General features: G+C 45.6%; 1 protein-coding gene and 1 pseudogene across 4 annotated transcripts in view; one reads left to right on the top strand and one right to left on the bottom strand.

Moving 5' to 3' along the window:
* The window catches only part of USP9X (ubiquitin specific peptidase 9 X-linked), a 1,749,911-nt gene that overhangs the window by 1,431,825 nt on the left and 300,177 nt on the right, over positions 1-17,909 (top strand). For all 4 annotated transcript variants that reach the window (XM_086934127.1, XM_086934125.1, XM_086934124.1 and 1 more), the window contains 2 exons: positions 3,494-3,635; positions 17,112-17,862. In XM_086934127.1, coding sequence (XP_086790253.1) covers positions 3,494-3,635; positions 17,112-17,862 — 893 coding nt within the window. The remainder of the gene's footprint in view (positions 1-3,493; positions 3,636-17,111; positions 17,863-17,909) is intronic.
* On the bottom strand, positions 1,604-1,810 carry LOC147697042 (guanine nucleotide-binding protein G(I)/G(S)/G(O) subunit gamma-5 pseudogene; annotated as a pseudogene).

Below are 17,909 nucleotides of genomic sequence, written 5' to 3'. Positions count from 1 at the left end.
TTTACCATGCCCTTCCTGTGACTCATTCATCAGCACAAAAACAATTGTGAGCGTCGTCGAGGCAGGTGTGCCTTCTTCACAAATCTACAGTGGAAAATCAGCTGTGATGCTGGATAGAGGCTTTTGCATCCGTGACTTTCACGAACGCAATACCCGTGCTGTTTCTGTGACCAGGAGCTTATTTCTCTTCATCTGCTGAACTGATCTTTCTCTGACCTTTTATACACACTAGAAGCATGTGTGAACTCGCATGGTAGCCCTGCCTGTTTGGCCCCGCCCACACACTCGCGGTTTGCACCGTCTTCCCGCCATTCACCCACTATGATGGACAGCTCACTCAAGGGACCCCTGCGCCCTTCGGGGCGATTGCATAGTAACACACACATGGTCGCTCGAACTAGTTGATGCTCAAATTCAGTGACTCATTCATTAGCCCAAAAACAATCGTGAGCGTCGTCGAGGCTGGACAGGTGTGCCTTCTTCCCAACTCTACCGTGGAAAATCAGCTGTGATGCTGGATAGAGGCTTTTGCATCCGTGACTTTCACGAGCGCAATACCCGTGCTGTTTCTGTGACCAGGAGCTTATTTCTCTTCATCTGCTGAACTGATCTTTCTCTGACCTTTTATACACACAAGAAGCATGTGCACTCGCATGGAAGCCCCGCCCCAGATCCGCAAATCCGCAAAATCCGCGGATTTTGCGGATCCACGATCCGCAAAATCCGCAGATCGTGGATACGCAAAATCCGCCCATGCTTAATGAAGGCATAATATTGTGCATTGAAGAGTGTCATAGGTGTTGAGTGGAAGATGTTCCAGTTACTAGGACGGTGCCCGTATTGTGAATTTGATGTCCTGGAGTTTTAGAAGCGTGTATGTTAGTGCAGGGTATGAACAATGAGGCCTTACGCTCAGCAAAAGGTTAGGATCTGTTTTGTATGAAGCTTTGACGCCAGTATTTATTTAATGTGGGATTAGAAGGAAGGATGATTTAAAGTTAAGTCTAGCAACACCCGTGCCTTTTCACAGACCTTACTTTAATACAGCATAAAAAATCCCCTATTGGCTGGGAGCCCGACCTGTCTTAAGGCTTTATCACATTGATCATGTTGTCTTCTGTTTTATTTGTTTTATTACTAAAAAGTTCAATATTATGAACTGTCTTATTGTTAAGGATTTGAATCCACTGGGTGGAATAAAGTTGCATCACGAAAAACTTTCCATACCTGCTCCTATATGTTTCAAGTCAGTGCCCTGTCGAAACAACTATATGCAATTGTGTATTTATCAAATTCCAGTAAAACCAAATATTTTATTGTGGCTTTCAAATACCAGTGTATGAAGCCAGTCCCTTGTGTAATAAGGAAACAGTATTGCAAAGACCACAAATTTAACTGAAAAGGGAGAGGTAGATGTTAATAAGGGTTTGACAACAGCCACAAGTTATCAGATGAACTTGGCACATCGTTTCAATGCTGAGCTTCTGTACAGGTTTCAAACCTGGCCACCCCTTGAAAAGTCACCATTTGTGATGGCACACGTCGGCAGATATGAATATTAGTAAACCAAGAACACTGATGCAAAGAAAAGTATTTCTCAGAGTTATAAAAATGAACAAACTTTTGGAGGTCTGAAAGAATTTGTACTAGACGAGACTCCAGTCAGCATGGGATCATGTGGGGCACTCTGAAGACAGAACTGCTTCAAGTCTGCAGCAGCTTGAGAAACCTTCACTCGGTTTAAGTTGGCCTCCAGTCGCAGCTGATGCACCATCTTTTTCATGGTCGTAACGTTTGAAGCCCCCGACATTTCTGCACTGGCGAAACGGGATTCTTCTGGGGCCAACGGCGGTGAAACAGCAAACTTTTCCTTCAAGTTTCCGGTCCCCTCTTAACTGCTGTGCCAAGTCCCATCTGAATGGCAACAAAAATACCCTTTGAGTCACGACCATCTTCCTGAACATCCAAAACAGATTGATGGTAATCTACCTGGCTAGCCAGATACCAAAGAACCGGTACCTAAGAGGTATTCCATCCACCACACGAGATGAACGCAACTTGAGGTAGAGTCTTACATGTAAAGGGCTTCATGATTTCAAAAGTGCTACCATTTCTGCTCCTCTTAAAACACTTTTTGAATTAATAATGTTACATTTATTGTAACTCCCTTTCTGATATTCAGTAGACGATCTAACTTTCAGTCTAAATGTAACGGTCTTATAACAATGGGAGCTGAAGTCTTATATGGTACTCGCATGTGGGCATCAGATGCAGGCAAACCCCCTCTCCGAGCACCTATGTGCTCTCTTGACAGGCTAGTGATGTTGTCTAGGCCAGGAAGTATGGAGTTTCTTTGTGTAATATTCCTTAGTTTTCATCCATAAGATGTGTAGAAGTGTGCATGAATGATTTGGCTTCTGCCAGAGGCAACTATAATGGATGGCGGGTGCTCCTGAGGCTAGAGCCGTCTCACAAATTTTAGAGAAGAGAACTATTATAATCTGACTTAAATTGGTCTACTACTTGACAGCTATGTTTATCATTAGCAACACCTCCTTTCTACGTCTAGAGAGTCCCTTATGTCCACATATAAAATCGTCCACATACCCTAAACAAGCTACATTCGAAATGTTAGTTATTTATACTCTTGACTAAATAGTGACAGCATATTGTCCATCTGAGTGAGGTTTAGGAAGGAAGAGAACAAATGAATGGCAAGTCTACAGGCTTGTTGATGTTCGCTGAAATAGAACCTTCTGTATTATGTTGGTGCAGAGCGCAAAGTTGGATATTCAAGCATAAAGTGGTTCTTTTTCAAGCATTTGCTAATTTATTAACCATGCCTAACATTACTTCTTTGCCATGTAGCTGGGCCAATCTGTGTTCGCCTTCAAGCGAAAAGTTCTAGCAAATAATTTCTTTAAGTATTTTTGGCTTTGGATCCATCTTAGCCTTATTTAGTACTCTACAATTATTTCGACTGAGTTTAAGGGTTTCAAAAAGTAATGGGAATGCTTGGGTCTTTATGGCAACGAGTAGTACATTAAATATAGTAGTGCCCTGAATTACCTGAAGCCGGAAAAAAATGGGAAACCTTGTTGATCTTTTGCCATCTAATAACTGAATAGTTGCCAATCTGAATTATGTTTAAAAATTGTGGTCTGCTTTGTTCATGACTGAAATAATGACCACTTTCAAGAGGGAGCACAGGCGTTGTTGAAATAATAAAATTCAATTATGCTACAACCTTTGTTAGATGCCTTACACCCTGTTGAGCTCTCATGACAGGGTGTGTAGGAAAAAACATCCTCTTTACATACTGCTTGTTTTAAGGCGGGAACTGGTCTTTCCATTTTCCACATGGCATGAGTTTTATCAACAAGAATAACAGAATGATTGAGTAAAAATGTAAACTGCCACCTAATTCTGCTGTTAAACCTGATTGTAATGTTTTTGGAACTGTCAGTTGATTCGGTTTGTACTTTTTGTTTAGGTACGAATGTGAGGAATCATTTACAACACTGAATGTAGATATAAGGAATCACCAAAACCTCCTTGACTCCCTCGAGCAGTATGTCAAAGGAGACCTTTTGGAAGGGGCAAATGCATATCATTGTGAGAAATGCAACAAAAAGGTAACCTGATTTAAGCAAAACGAAAAAAGTAAACTTAAAAGATTTCTTTGCATTGTATTCAGCTTTGGATTCAAAGACAAACTGTATTTGTGACCTCAAAACCATATCTCCTCTAGATGACTTAGCACATCCCCATAACTCTTGATGTTGCTATGCTATTATCACCTCAGGCTAGTGCCTTAGTCTTGCCTAAATCCTTTATTTCCCTGATGCCAAGTACAGTAGGTGACAAGAATGTATCTGTAATCTCAACAGACAAAACCCTAAATTTAGGTGATGAAGTCCTTAGTTGAGTCCCACTTTCCCTGCCCAAATTGTAACCTGGGTTGATTCCCACCTTCGCTGCCCAAATCATATATATTTTTTAATATATTTCCCTAATGTTACATATTGGAGACAGTTTTGAAGTTGACACCGTCCTTCTCCTTCATCTTTCCCCTTTGTTACCGCCACTCTTTGCCAGGGCCACAAATCAACAGGTAGTACTTTCTCTAACTATCCCACACTTAAATCATATCTCCCTTTTTATTTCTGGTTTTTGATTCTCATTTTTTTTTACTCGAGTTCAGCATCTTTAAATCGACTCAGAACTTTGCTCTACAGCAGTGACCTCTTAAATGTCCCCTGTTTTACCTGCTTTTGAGTGTTTGCTCATCCTGATTTCATTTTCTAGTGTTGTTTCCTTTGCCCTACACATCTTCACGTATTGATACTCGCTAGAAACAAGTGTAGACCACTGGTTAGCTCTCTTGCTCGTTATCTAATGCTTACCTTTATTTCATATTGTCTAAATGTATAGGACTTGAAATTCACTTGGAGATGATCATAGTCTTGAATTCATTTCCTTTTCAGAGACAGAGATGGCCATTTCAGGCCAATTGTTGTGATAATGGCTGGCAGTTATTCCATGCAACTGGGCACTGGCAAACTGGAATTTTACGTAGGCTTATGTTTTACACATTATATTTATGTGTGTATAACATTTCTGCAAGATTTTTCACCATAATTCGTGGTAAACATGTGATTAAAAAAGTCCCAAAGATGTAGATGCTACATGCTCTTGATGAAATCCAGTGCAGGTGTGCTTGTTGCCTTGATATGCGAGTTATACACGTAGGCCGCATGACACACTTTCCTTAAAATTCTCAAAAGTGCAATAGAATTTGTTGTCTCTGAAACGCTACAAGAGTTGTTTCTAGGAGTTCGAGATTGGAGATCTCGCCTCGATCTGGCAGTCACAGTCTATTTACAGGACTCCTCACCACTTCTCCATTTTCCTTACACTTAACTCCTGTTGGTGGCTATTCCTATTTACAAAATTAATATTTCCAATTAGCACATCGAAAGCAGAAACTAAATGAGGATAAACGCCAGTGCGCACTGTATTAAAAGTGATGAAAATTTAAGTCTTGGAACTAAACCAAAAATATCTGGCTTATTTAATAAATTCCATGCAATAGCTTGGCCACCAAAAAGTTAAAGAAAATTATATGAAGCAATAAGTTAGACTGGTGCTGGGTATGTCATTGCATGAATGCATGCTGTTTCTGATAGATACATATAATGGGAACCATTTCATCTGCAGATTGATAATCTTTGAAATACTACATCCGCACACTGAGACTTTAGAAGATTTGTAATATGTTTTTGCAGATTCATAGGCTCCTCTTAATACTCCAGTGTGTTGCAAAACGCCTATCAAATATGATGCTTCTGCTGTAAATGCAGCACTGCTACGTCTTGACCAATCTATTCTTTTTTTCATGCCCAGATGCTAGGACTTGGGATCACACTAGGAGCCCGGGCAAACAGTTTTAAAAGCCTCACAATGATTCCATTCTTCTCAACTATTTTTGTTTTTGTATTTTTTTTTGCCTCCTATCCTAAGCAAAAAACCTAATGTCCAAATTCAAACAAACTGAAACGGTGTGATGTCAAAGGCTGATGCTCTTGACCTCACCATAAGTTTTTATTATTGTATTCTTTTGTATTTATGCTTGACGTTCAAACAATTATGAAAAGTTTGCTTGGCATGAGCTAGAAAATCTGGGATTGTAGCGAATAGAAAATAATGGCTTGCTAACTTGGTCTCCTGTGAGCTAAGGCAAAGCATGGGAAATTGGCTTTGCCCCTACACTAGAAAGGCCAGGACTCCATTTGAGAACTTAAGCTCACTATTTAGAAAAAAGCGACCTAGAAGAACATTACCAGAAATGAAGAGCAGTCGGATCTAGTTATTCTATTGCTTCATAAATGTGCCTTTAGGGCTCGCGTCTGACCTCCAGTGATAAGAGTTCCAGTTCTAGTGCCAGCCATACCTTCATTTGTACTGTTTAATGTATTTTAATGGCAAGAATATGTCCATTATAACGAAATGGAAAGGGCGTATTGCCCTTTTCAGCCTTACCAGGCTTATTCTACAGTACTTTTTGTGGGGTGGTAACACTGAGAAAATGTAGTTTTTTACGCCTTTATATTAACTCACTTAATGCTGAGTGTCTGGGGATGCAGGTGTGATGCTTGAAGTGGAAGTTATAAGGTGCAAGATAGTGACAGTTAGGGATAATGTAAATACATTTGTGTTCTCACACACGCAAAGGTGTGAAGGGCAAGGAAGGGATCGTCCAGATGGGTTGAGAACAAAAGGCTACATTGGATACTCTTAACCTGGGTGGGTGGAGTATGTTAAAATTAGCACACCACAAACTATGAGACATAAAAAGTACTAAGCAAAATAGCATCTTAACAGAAATAGGCTGCACCAGGCATTAAAATGCCTGAATGTTCATTGGACGGAGGGGCAATCTTCCCACAGTTTAGAAGACACAGGGAATCTGGTGTCTGATATCACCAGACTGAATAAGTGTGAACAGCGATGGAACAGAGAAGGAAGAAAGTATGTGGAGAAGAAAAAGTTAATTCTAATTATCCTGAAAATAAAATTTTAATTGTACCTCTAAAAGGAGAAGGTGGGGGGTGTGACCAAGATGGCGGAGTGAGAGGACGCACTTCTTGGGTGCTCCTGGAAACGGCCCGAATTTGCACTGGCTAGCTGGTCATAACTTAATCGGTCGGCGCCCCTTTGGTCGCAGGGCTTGTCCGTGACCTAGTGTGCGGAGCGTGGACGACCCAGCGGGGCTGCGAAGACCTGGGTGGCGGCCCAGTCCGCACCGCAGCCGGAGTGCCGTTCGCAGGGCAGGGGGCCGCTGCCGCGAGGAGGAGCGGAGGAGCCTGTCACGTGGCCGGAACTGCCCGGTTGTGAGCCGGAGGACAGAGCGGCGGAGTGGAGAGCGACGGCCCAGTAGGAGGGTGTTGGTGATCCTCCGTGGGGTTGGTGGAAGAGCTGGCGAGCGGAGAGCAGGCCGGACCGCCATCTTCCGAGGAGGCCGTGGCGCCGACCTCACCCATCAGCAGGACCTACCGGGCAGAGATCGCCTGGGGCGGAGGGCACTGTCGAGGCTGCCCCCCCATGCTGCTGTGTGGATTGGGGGGTCTGGAGGCTCTGCCGTCGCGGAGCGAGCAGCCGTTTTGGACTGGGCTGTGGTGGCAGGCCGCAGAGGCTGTCGTTGAGCGGGGCAGTGGCGGTTTGAGTGGCCTGCCTCTTCACGGGACAGTGCCTGGGAGCTGAGGGCGGAGGAAGACGGGCGAAAGGGTGGCCTTGGTGTGAACACCGGGAGCGAGGAGGCTGTTACGGGCCTATCCCCAGATTCACATTCCCTGCACTGGCTTGACGCATGAAAAGGGGCACTTTCACCGGGACGGAGGCTGCATCTGATCGCCCTGCGTGGGTATTTGGCGGACACCTGGGGGCACGGTGGAAAGCCTGGGCGGCAAGAGCCTGTGTGGACGTGAGCGAGGGGCAACGGGCGGACCGGAGGCCGGCAGTCTGGCAGTCTGGAGGGCCCTGTGAGGCACACTTGGGAGGTCTGGTGACGTAGCCGGGGGCCCTCCGAGACCCAGGAGCAGCAGGGTGGGTAACACCCCACCCCCGCTGAGGAAACGACTTCACGGCCCTGATATGCCGTGCGAGGCGCCGCCGGGTGGAGACGCGGTGGTTTGCTGCCGGACTGCCATTTTGTAAGGTGGTTGCGGACCTGAATACCAACCGATGCTGGAGCCAGCCCCACGAGGCCTTCTGGTAAGCGGAGCACCTTCTGTCGCGCTGCCTGGGGAGAGCGGATTGCACGGACTGCTTTGTCGGGCTGCATGGTGGTCTTGATTCCCCCGGCCGGACTTGGATAACACCAGGGCTCAGGCGCAGACCGACAAGTGCCTCCATCTGACGACGACGGGGACCCGGGGAGGATTTGTCAAGCCCAGAACTCGTTTCCTAGCCGTCCCACTGCCTCCCTGACTGCTCGGGGACAGTTAAGCGGTTGATATTAACCGAGGAGAGGCTGACGACGACGGCGTTGGGAGATCGGCTACATATAGCCTGAGGCGGCGCGAGGAGTGCTATGTCCACCTCCAGAACCAGGAAGGACAAGACCATTGTGAGAAGTTGGCCTGATATGTGATGTCCACTATTCTAGTGGGCACCCTGTATCAGTCCAAACAACCCTTATGGTGATTGTTGTAAAGTCAACCTTATAGATCAGCTATACTAGTGGTAGCATGGACAAAGCAGTCTTAGGCTAAACTCAAGAGGGCATGTGAAGCCAGCTGTTTTACCATATGTAACCCCTTTAATACCAAATGAAAGGACACTAAACAGGTTCTATATAAAATATATAATTATTTATTTCTAACACAACCCCTCTGAACTTTTTATGAAGTCGGAGGCACAAGTAAATAACAAGGTACTTAATTATCATACAATAAGTTGCACAATATACAGTATCACCCTAGGGGCACGTCAAACCATATACTAAAATATTGGTATAAGAACCACGTCACAAACAAAGGATAGGCCTAGGGCCTAGGGAATCGCTGGGGCTACTCTGTACTACCAAAGGATAGGAAGTAGGAGGCCCACGGGAGGCGTGTGCAGAGTCTTTACACACACGCAAGTTACCATAGAGTTAGAATGGGAACGAAAGAATTGGAAACTAGTTCTTTTAGGTCACTTCCAGGTGGACTAGGAGAAAGCTACTTGAAAGTTAAACACTAGGATAGTCAATACCCACAGGAGCACCGAAGTACTCGCGTTACCTCACCCACAGGAAGCGGGTACATAGGTGTCAAAGTGTGTCGGGTTTCGTCGCTGAATCCTATGGAGCCTCGAAGAAAGATGCTGCAGGCGACCAGGAGCGAAGTGTCCGGTTGGATCCAAGGACAGATCGAGGATGAAGAGTACCTGGAAGCAGAAGGGACAGTCTGGGTCACTAGCCAGTGACCAGGAAGGAACTAGGCGATGTTGCGAAGCAATCAGGTGATGTCGTGAAGCTTGTCTCTGCAGCCACGTGGACCAGGAGGTGTCGACGACGACCAGGAGCTGGGCACGGACTGTCCCACGAAGGATCTCGCTGTCGGCGGTGTCGGCTTCCGGATTGGAGTCAACAAACCTTGGCTAAGGCAACCCACGCAGGAATCTAAGATGGCTTCTTAATCAGACCAGCAAGGTCTGATGGGCTTCTCCTTTTCAGGGAAGCAAGGGCAGTCTGGAGCAACCAGACCAGCGGTGTAGATTCAAGGTTTCGTCGTCACAGAGGCCACTAGCTAACGGGCAAGTGACCGGACAGATGCGTCGAGCAGGAAAATGCAACAGGCCCCACGCAGCACTCGAGGAGTGTGGAGGGATGATCTTTGGTGCAGATGATGCTCGTGGCTGGGGCTTCTCAATCCCAAATGCACAACTTCGAGGGTGCCTTAAAAGTTGCACGGAAAGCAATTAGCTGGCTTTCCAAGATGGCCGGTCCCACGTCTCGCGTCTCCTCCACGGGTCTCAGCTTTTCTGTGGCTGTGGATCGGGCTGAAGGAAGTCTGGGTATTGTCAGGCTCTGTGTTCGGGCTCCGGCGGGAGTGACGACAAAGCAAACAGTTGATCGCTTGATGGTGCCTGCTTGTGCAGGGTGGTCACTCCTTGACCACAAGGGGGATTCTTCAGTCTTCTATCTTCAAGTAGAAGGTCGAAGGTCTAGAGTTTCGTTTCAAGTTTCAGTCCGGATTAATCTAAAGTCTTGGGACTCCTCCGCTCCTACCTATGTACCAAATTTAGGGGCAGAATTACCTGCTAGGTCCCTCCTATGGGTGGGACCAGTGAAGGGGTGGTTACACCCCTTTCACTTTGTCCAGTTTCGCGCCAGAGCTGGGGCTGGAGTGCCTCAGCACTGGTTTGAACTCTACTATGCATGGAGCACCTTGTGTGCCCCAGGCAGTGTCTCATTTCATTCAGCCCTCCCTGCTCCAATACACTATAGCCTAACTGGGGTGGTGCTAGCACCTCCCAAGACAGGAAACCTATTGTCCAAGCCTCCCTCGCTGGAAGGACTCCCAGCAGCAGGAGGTCAGACTTGTGTCTTTGGCAGCAGCATCCATTTTGTGATGCTGGGGCTCTGGTTAACTTTAACCAGGATAAGTGGGATCAACAGGTCTTCTTCTTCTAGAAGGGTGGAATGCTACCCCCGGCGCCAGAACTGGTGAGGGGGTAGTATTCCAAAGCGTATGACACCTTACACGACATGTTTTGATAAAGCCAAACCAAAGTTAGCATTTAACCGCGATGTTCATAATGCACTTAAGAGTATATGGTATGGCAATATCCTAAAACAGCTATAAGGTCATGGTTCCGAAAGCTGCCGACAGGCTCAGCTCATGCTAGAGCCTCATCTCACATAAAACCAAGCACTCTGCCTCCAGGATTGTTAAGGTATATATGTGTCTATATGTAAAGGTAGGTATAGGGATACTACACCTAAGCAAGGGGTGATTACACGACCTTGCCCCAGCTGAGTGATCAGCCAGTTGTGTCAATGTGAGTGGCCAGCCAGGGGTGGCATAATACATGCTGCAGCCCCTGGTAGGCCTTGGATGCACCTATGACCTGGGTACCTATAGTACAATGTACAGGGGCTCATAAGGTGACCCAATATACAATTGAAGATGTACCTAAAGTACATGGAGTCCATTTTACAGTGAGAGCAGATAGCCTGGGGCCCTGATTAGCAGGATCCCAGGCCAACTAAGTCGAAAACCAGCTAAACACTACGCAAAAAATCTGGGGTAACCATAGGCTGGTATCCACCTTCCTACAACCATTAAAGACTTATTCCTCAATTCGCCAACCGACTCCATAGCCTCTACAGCAGCGGCGAGAACCCCGAGGCCGAAACCAGAGACGGGAGAGGGATTGGAACCCATCACTAAAGCTTTTCATGAATCTGTTTACCGCCCTGCGGGATGATATTCAAACACTCAAACAAGAATTCACCTCTGAGATCCGAGAGGTACAGCGGGAGATGGATGGTATTGGTGAAAGAATGGGGGATCTGGAACATAAAAGCGACTGGAAGGACGCCGAGATTGCGGCCTTGCAGCAAGAGGTACTTCCGATCCATGACAAACAGGTAGACCTCCAAGCACACGTCGAGGACCTGGAAAACAGGTCCCGGCGCCACAACATACGGATTAGAGTGTCAGCGCACCTCCCAGACGGGCCCTCTCTCTGCGGAAGGCCTGTCCCGCATATCCTATTTAGACTTACAGGATCTATGGCGTAGCTTTCACCCGGGCGAAAGTGGCTATTCCTACTACTCGAATGGACACAAGATATGCGCGCTTTGACTACCTACTTGCGTCTACTCCCACACGAGCACTAGTCACCAAGGTGGAGATGAGGTAGCTTCATTTTCCGACCATGCACCAGTGACTGTGGTCCTCGCTCTGCCCGCTACTCAACGAGCACGCACGGTTTGGCGTCTTGGGGAGTCGCTATTACACAGGAATGAGGTTACCACCAAGATACAGCGCGTTATTGCGGACTATCTCTCTTTCAAGATTCGTACCTTAACTGAGACTTCCACAGGAGCGAAACGTCCGAAGTATATGCTGAATAGTTCCCAACTCCCCCACGCCACTGAACCAGATCTCTCTGGATTCAGAAACGAGGGGGAAAGGGGAATGGGAGAAACAAGAGAGACTGCCACCCATTTGTCTTCACTACTCGGCCTTGAGGCTCTTCATGTACCTGTAAGATTACGCAAACAATTACGAACATCCAATGCAACCTAGGGTTAACCTAATTCTCCCTAAACGCTCATTACCTGACTATAGGTGGAGTTTTGCCTCTCTCTTATGGAAACTGGTTTGGTAGATTCAACTCGAATAGTCTTTGCTCTTGACTTGCTTTCTTATAAGGGGAATTCTACTGTAGACTCTGCTGCTGGTTGATTAGAGTTGGTAAGCATAAGTATATATATATATTTATATCTACTTGCTGGTAACCTTGGTCTAGCTGGAACCCACATGAAAGCCTTTGCAGAGCAGACTATAGTGAACTCTAGCGGAATTCTTCTAGAGGGTTCTGAATGGAAATCGTCTTATCTTTTATCTCAAAGTCTTTGTGTAAACCAGTAGGTATGACTTGACTTCGAAAGAAAAGTGAGCAACTCCACTGCTTCAGTACTGTACTTTGAAATAACGACAAGTCTTCTTTTCTAGACAAAGTGAGTACCTTGTAAATTCGAGCGTGCAAGGAATGCTCGAAACAGCTACTACCTCATCAGGAATGCCGCTGCCAGATTCTTCTGCCTTGAGACAGCCGGAAACAAATTTGCACTCGAGAAGAGTGCCGAGCTACAAAGAAACGAGAAGCTATCTCGTTGATTCGAAGTATTCAAAGGTTTAGAAAATGCGCCACAACTAGAGAGAGGTCTTCTCAGGAAAATTACACAGTTGAAGTGCGACGCTAAACATGAGCGCGCGCAAGACGTCAACGGCCGCAGCGTTCAACCACTAGAACGCCAACCTCCGCTAACAAGACTAGCTGGGTGTCTAAATACTGGTATTGGCATGTGACGAGTAAATCGTCTGGCCGCTAACTGAGACCAACTAAAAGGATAATCAGGGGAAGTAAGGCTTCTCCGAAACTTAAAGGTGGGACCTGACCCTGAAGCGTTGCACAACCTTTGCTGGAACCTGACACACTCACATAACAGCAACACAGACACTACACTTGCTACACAATGGGCTGCGCTGAAGGCCGTTCTCCGAAGGGAGTTCATTGCAATATCGGCTGCGGAAAATGTAGAGCGTGAGGGCAAGAGGGAGGAGCTCACACAGAAAACTAGAGAACTTGAACAAATGCATCAAAGGACGGAGGCTCCTAGGATCTGGAGGCAGTTGAAAGCGGCCCGGCAACAGCTGGCGGCTCTCGACCAGGACCCAGCGGAATTCGCGGCGCTGCGTTTGCAACACTCTTACTACACTGGGGGAGATCGGTGTGGGAGTCTCCTTGCACATAAGTTAAGAGAGATGACGCAACAGCAGGCAGTCCAAGAGATTCTAAGGGAGGGTGGTAAGCGGGTTATGGAGGATCATGACATCACAAGCGCCTTCAGCGACTTTTACACGAAGCTCTATTCCGCAGACCCTCCTGCGGATGGGGGAGGAGTCTGACTTCCTGGCGTCCGTTCCCCTCCCGTCACTCTCACAAGACCATCTAGAGCGAGATATACGGCCGGAGAAGGTTATTTCAGCTATTTCCCGCCTGAAATTAGCGAAATCACCGGGTCCCGGTGGTTTCCCGGCAAGTTTCTACAAGATATTATGTGCCCAAGTTGCTCCTATATTCACGCGACTCTTTAACTCCTTCTCAGAGTCGGGGGCCTATCCCCGGTAAGAGGCCTCCATCGCCGTGATACCTAAACCAGGGAAGGACCACAAGCTGTGTGAAGCATACCGACCTATCTCGATACTCAATGTAGATCTTAAATTTTATACGGGTAACTTGGCCGCCCGATTAGCGCCTCATATGGAGGCCCTTGTCGACCCGGACCAAGCGAGGTTCATACCAGAGCGTCAAACCTCCGATAACACCAAAACGGCCTTTCATCTTCTAGAAAAAGCTACTCGCACGACCCAGGAGTACATGATGTTGGCCATTGACGCCGATAAGGCGTTTGATCGGGTCCACTGACCCTACCTGGAGAAGGTTCTGCGGAAGGCTGGGTTGGGCCCGAAGTTCTGTACCTGAGTGATGAACTGCTACAGATTTCCGTCTGCCGCAGTGCGAGTCAATGGATATACCTCTGCCAGATTTGTCATCAAGAGAGGTACGAGGCAAGGGTGCCCTTTTTCGCCTCTGCTCTTTGCTCTCTGTATGGAGCCGTTGGCGCAACTTATGAGACTTGATCTGCGAGTGACGGGGATCAAGATAATGGGCTATGTCCACACGATAAGCTTATATGCTGATGAAGTTCTGATCTCGCTCTCCCGTCCGATGGACTCCCTTCGTCCGTGTCTTGATAACCTGGAGACCTTTGGCCGCGTATCCAGGTTTAAAGTTAACATGCGCAAATCGGTGGCCCTCGACCTCTCCCTGGAACGCTCACCCGGGAAACATTGCAGGCTCAGTTCCCCATTCAATGGGCAACAGACGCGGTTCTGTATTTGGGGATCCAGCTTGCTCCCTCCCTGTCGGAGACTGTTAACCTCAATTATACCCATCTACGACAGAAAATACGGCGCAGGCTGGGGCGGTGGAGACACTACCCATTGTCGCGGCTGGGTAAGGTTGCGGAGGTCAAGATAACTGTTCTCCCCCAAATTTTGTATCTGTTTCGCACAAATCCCCTTCAACCACCTCTGGGCTGGATAAAACGGGTGCAATCTGAACTGGAGCAGTTCATATGGAGTGGGAGGAAACCACGCATGAAGCTAAGGTTTGCGATAGGGGTCGACTGATAGCGATTGCACTGAGGTCAGCGTTGCAGAACATTTTGGCGCATTGGCGCTCTCCGCAGGTTCCCACACATCAGGGATGGCTCCACCGCCTTTGGTTGGTACTTGGCATGGAAAAACTCTTGTTGTCTAGTGCTGGAGAGAGCGCCAAGTATGCAGAGCTGTGGCGATCTTTCCTGTCTTTATTGGCCTCCGAATTTAATGAGATCACTTGCCCACGCTACCTCAGACTATTACGTCTTACAGATGTGGAGTAGGAATATGTATCAGGAGGAGAGGGGGGACTGGGGGGGGATACGCGAGGGACTGTAGATAATTGGTGGACATGGACCAGGGGTGGTGGGAGGGTCAGGGGGGAGGTAGGGCGGATTGTTTTTGGCTAGGGGTTTTTTGCTATGTGTTATTATTTTTGTTTTCTAGAGTTTACAAGACCGCATGTCTCAGTTGCTCCACAGTGGCACTCCAACATATGTCAAGGCCACTCTTGTTCCCTACCTAAGAGGTAAGAGGTGCCTAATAGTGTGCCATCAGTGTTTGCAATGGACGTTCGGACAGGGCGCACTCCCTTTACCCTTTCAGGGGCTTTATTATTGCACTGGGACTGATATGTAAAGATTATTGCCTCCAGCGACGTTTGACGGCCCTCAGCCGATCTAACAAATAGGAGTGTTAGCACTTAACTTCTTCAACACCCTTCCTCCTTTTTTATTCGAGGCCGGCCCTGCAGGGTTGTAGGCGGCTTGCTGTGTTTAACGTTTGGAGCCTTGTTGCTATTACTGATTGACTGCACACTTGTATTTTTCTCTGGCCGGCCCGCTGGGTTGTAGGCAACTTTAAGCCTGTTCTTTGCTCTTTATTCTGTCAATAAAACAGATTTAATACTAAAAGGAGAAGGTGTATTCTTCCCTACAGAAATGTAAATTAAAAAGGGTGTTGAAACGTATAAATGAGTTGGACCATATAATTTATCAAAAGGAATTTACTCTGGTTGAAGTTTCTTTATACTCTCACTATTGTTTTGGTAGATGTGTATTCCTTAAAACGGGGAGCAAAGATAGTCTACTTATTGTCGATCAGAACGAATGGATAGTGAGGAAAACAGGTGATGGAGGAAAGTGAAAGAAAATGAGGGGAGCTGAGCTCTGACAGTTATCAATAGATTCAGACTGATTCAAAAGAAAGATCTGTCTATGATGATGAAAGCAAATGAGAGTTTTGATGATTAGAACAGGCCTCTTCTAACGTCTCCATACTCCTTACACCCATTTTATTTAACTATAATGTAATGTAGCTGGATGGGTAAGGAATAAGGTTTGCTACAACTTTACATTTATCCCCCCAAAAATATATTTATACTCTGTTCATGAATTATTGTGCTAGTCTGGTATTTATTCGTAGGTTTATATCTCCCTGCAGAAGTCCAGCGAAATATAACATTCTAATGGATATGAAATCTTCGCTTACCGTGACAAATTATTGCTCTGTCAGTCTTTCTCTTATTAGCTCTTGGGAATCTAATTTGAGTACCTTGTACACACAATCTTGTCTATGCCTTTCCACCTGTTCAAATCATACAAATTACTTTGAAAATGTATAGATGGTTTCATGTGAGAAAGATGAAAGGTGGTGCTACAAAAAAATAACATGATTTCAGTGATCTTGAAAAGGAGCTGGTGGATTTGGTACACACCACCTTCTCAGCAAAGGACGTTCAGTTACGTGGTCAGTGTTTCCTGTACTCCTCTTTGCGATGGGGTACTTCTGTACCTGGATCTTGGCAAATGCAAAGAGGAAGAAGTGCTTGCAAGTCACACCAGCGTTTTGTTTTATTGTGACACTTGACATAATTGTGAGGAAGTCGGATGAGCCTGCCTTGTATGTGATTCTGGTGGTATCTCACACATTTTTACGTGTTTACTGACTAGCTTTCTGCCTGAAGCATTTATTGCAGCTTGGTGGAACATCAGTTTGACTTTAGCTCAGTTAACGACATCAACTTTTGAATCATGTAACCATTGTAAGATGAAGACTCTTGCCCTCAAGAATGCATTTATGTGGAGTTTAAAATTATATTGTCCTTCCTTCCTTACACATGTTCATGTTATATGGTTGCTATGTCTAAAAATCTCAACACTCGCATACGTGTTTACTAATTATTATGCTTGATAGATGCTTTAGCTTTTGCATTTACTTACCTAGAAAAAAGATGAAATAACTGCCCACGTGTCACAGATCATGATCCCCAACAAAAACATATTCAGAAGTGTAATTTCTCTTTTTTTCTACAGGTGTTAAATATGGTTCAGTTTGCAAATACAAAAACACTGTCAACTGCTCATGGAAAGAACATTTGTGAAGATGATTGCTAAATTTGATTTGCTACTTTCTGTAATACTTGCTATTTGGATACTGAAACTACACCTTATTTGAAGATACACTGCTACAGAATTATGTTAATATAATCAATGTTGACTTAAATTCTGCTTGGTACTACTTTTGAATTCTACAAAACAGTAGGACACGAACACAGCAGTTCTTGAAATATTTGTAAGCAAAATTCAATTCAGAGCAGGACGACAGATCTAGCAAAATAATCAAAATGGTTTTAAATACTTCTGCTATTTCTTTTTATTTTAGGTTGATACAGTGAAGCGCTTGCTGATTAAAAAGCTACCACCAGTTCTTGCTATTCAGTTAAAAAGGTTTGACTACGACTGGGAAAGGGAATGTGCAATTAAGTTCAATGACTACTTTGAATTTCCACGGGAATTGGATATGGAACCTTATACTGTTGCAGGTGTTGCCAAGTTGGAGGGAGATGAGGTAAACCCCGAACCTCAGGTGATCCCCAATGAACAAACTGATAAAGACCAGTCGGGAAGCACTAAATACAGACTTGTTGGTGTTTTAGTGCATAGTGGTCAGGCAAGTGGTGGACATTATTATTCTTACATAATTCAGAGGAATGGTGGTGACGGTGAGAAAAATCGATGGTACAAATTTGATGATGGAGATGTAACAGAGTGTAAAATGGATGATGATGAAGAAATGAAAAATCAGTGCTTTGGTGGAGAGTACATGGGGGAAGTGTTCGATCATATGATGAAGCGCATGTCATACAGACGCCAAAAAAGATGGTGGAATGCATACATTCTTTTTTATGAACGAATGGACACAGTAGAGAAAGACATTGAAATAATAAAATATATTTCAGAACTTGCTCTTGCCACAAAACCCCATCAGATCAAGATGCCAACAGCCATTGAGCGAAGTGTCCGAAAGCAAAACGTGCAATTCATGCACAATCGTATGCAGTACAGCTTAGAATATTTCCAATTTGTAAAGAAACTGTTAACCTGCAACAGTGTTTACCTGACTCCTCCTCCAGGTAAGTATCTAAAAAAAACAAATATAGTTAAATATCTAAATGTATTG

This window comes from Lissotriton vulgaris, chromosome 8, assembly GCF_964263255.1.
Source record: "Lissotriton vulgaris chromosome 8, aLisVul1.2, whole genome shotgun sequence".
Classification (NCBI taxonomy): domain Eukaryota; kingdom Metazoa; phylum Chordata; class Amphibia; order Caudata; family Salamandridae; genus Lissotriton; species Lissotriton vulgaris.
Note: the sequence above shows the minus strand (reverse complement) of the source record. Positions and strands in the feature narration are given on the sequence as shown.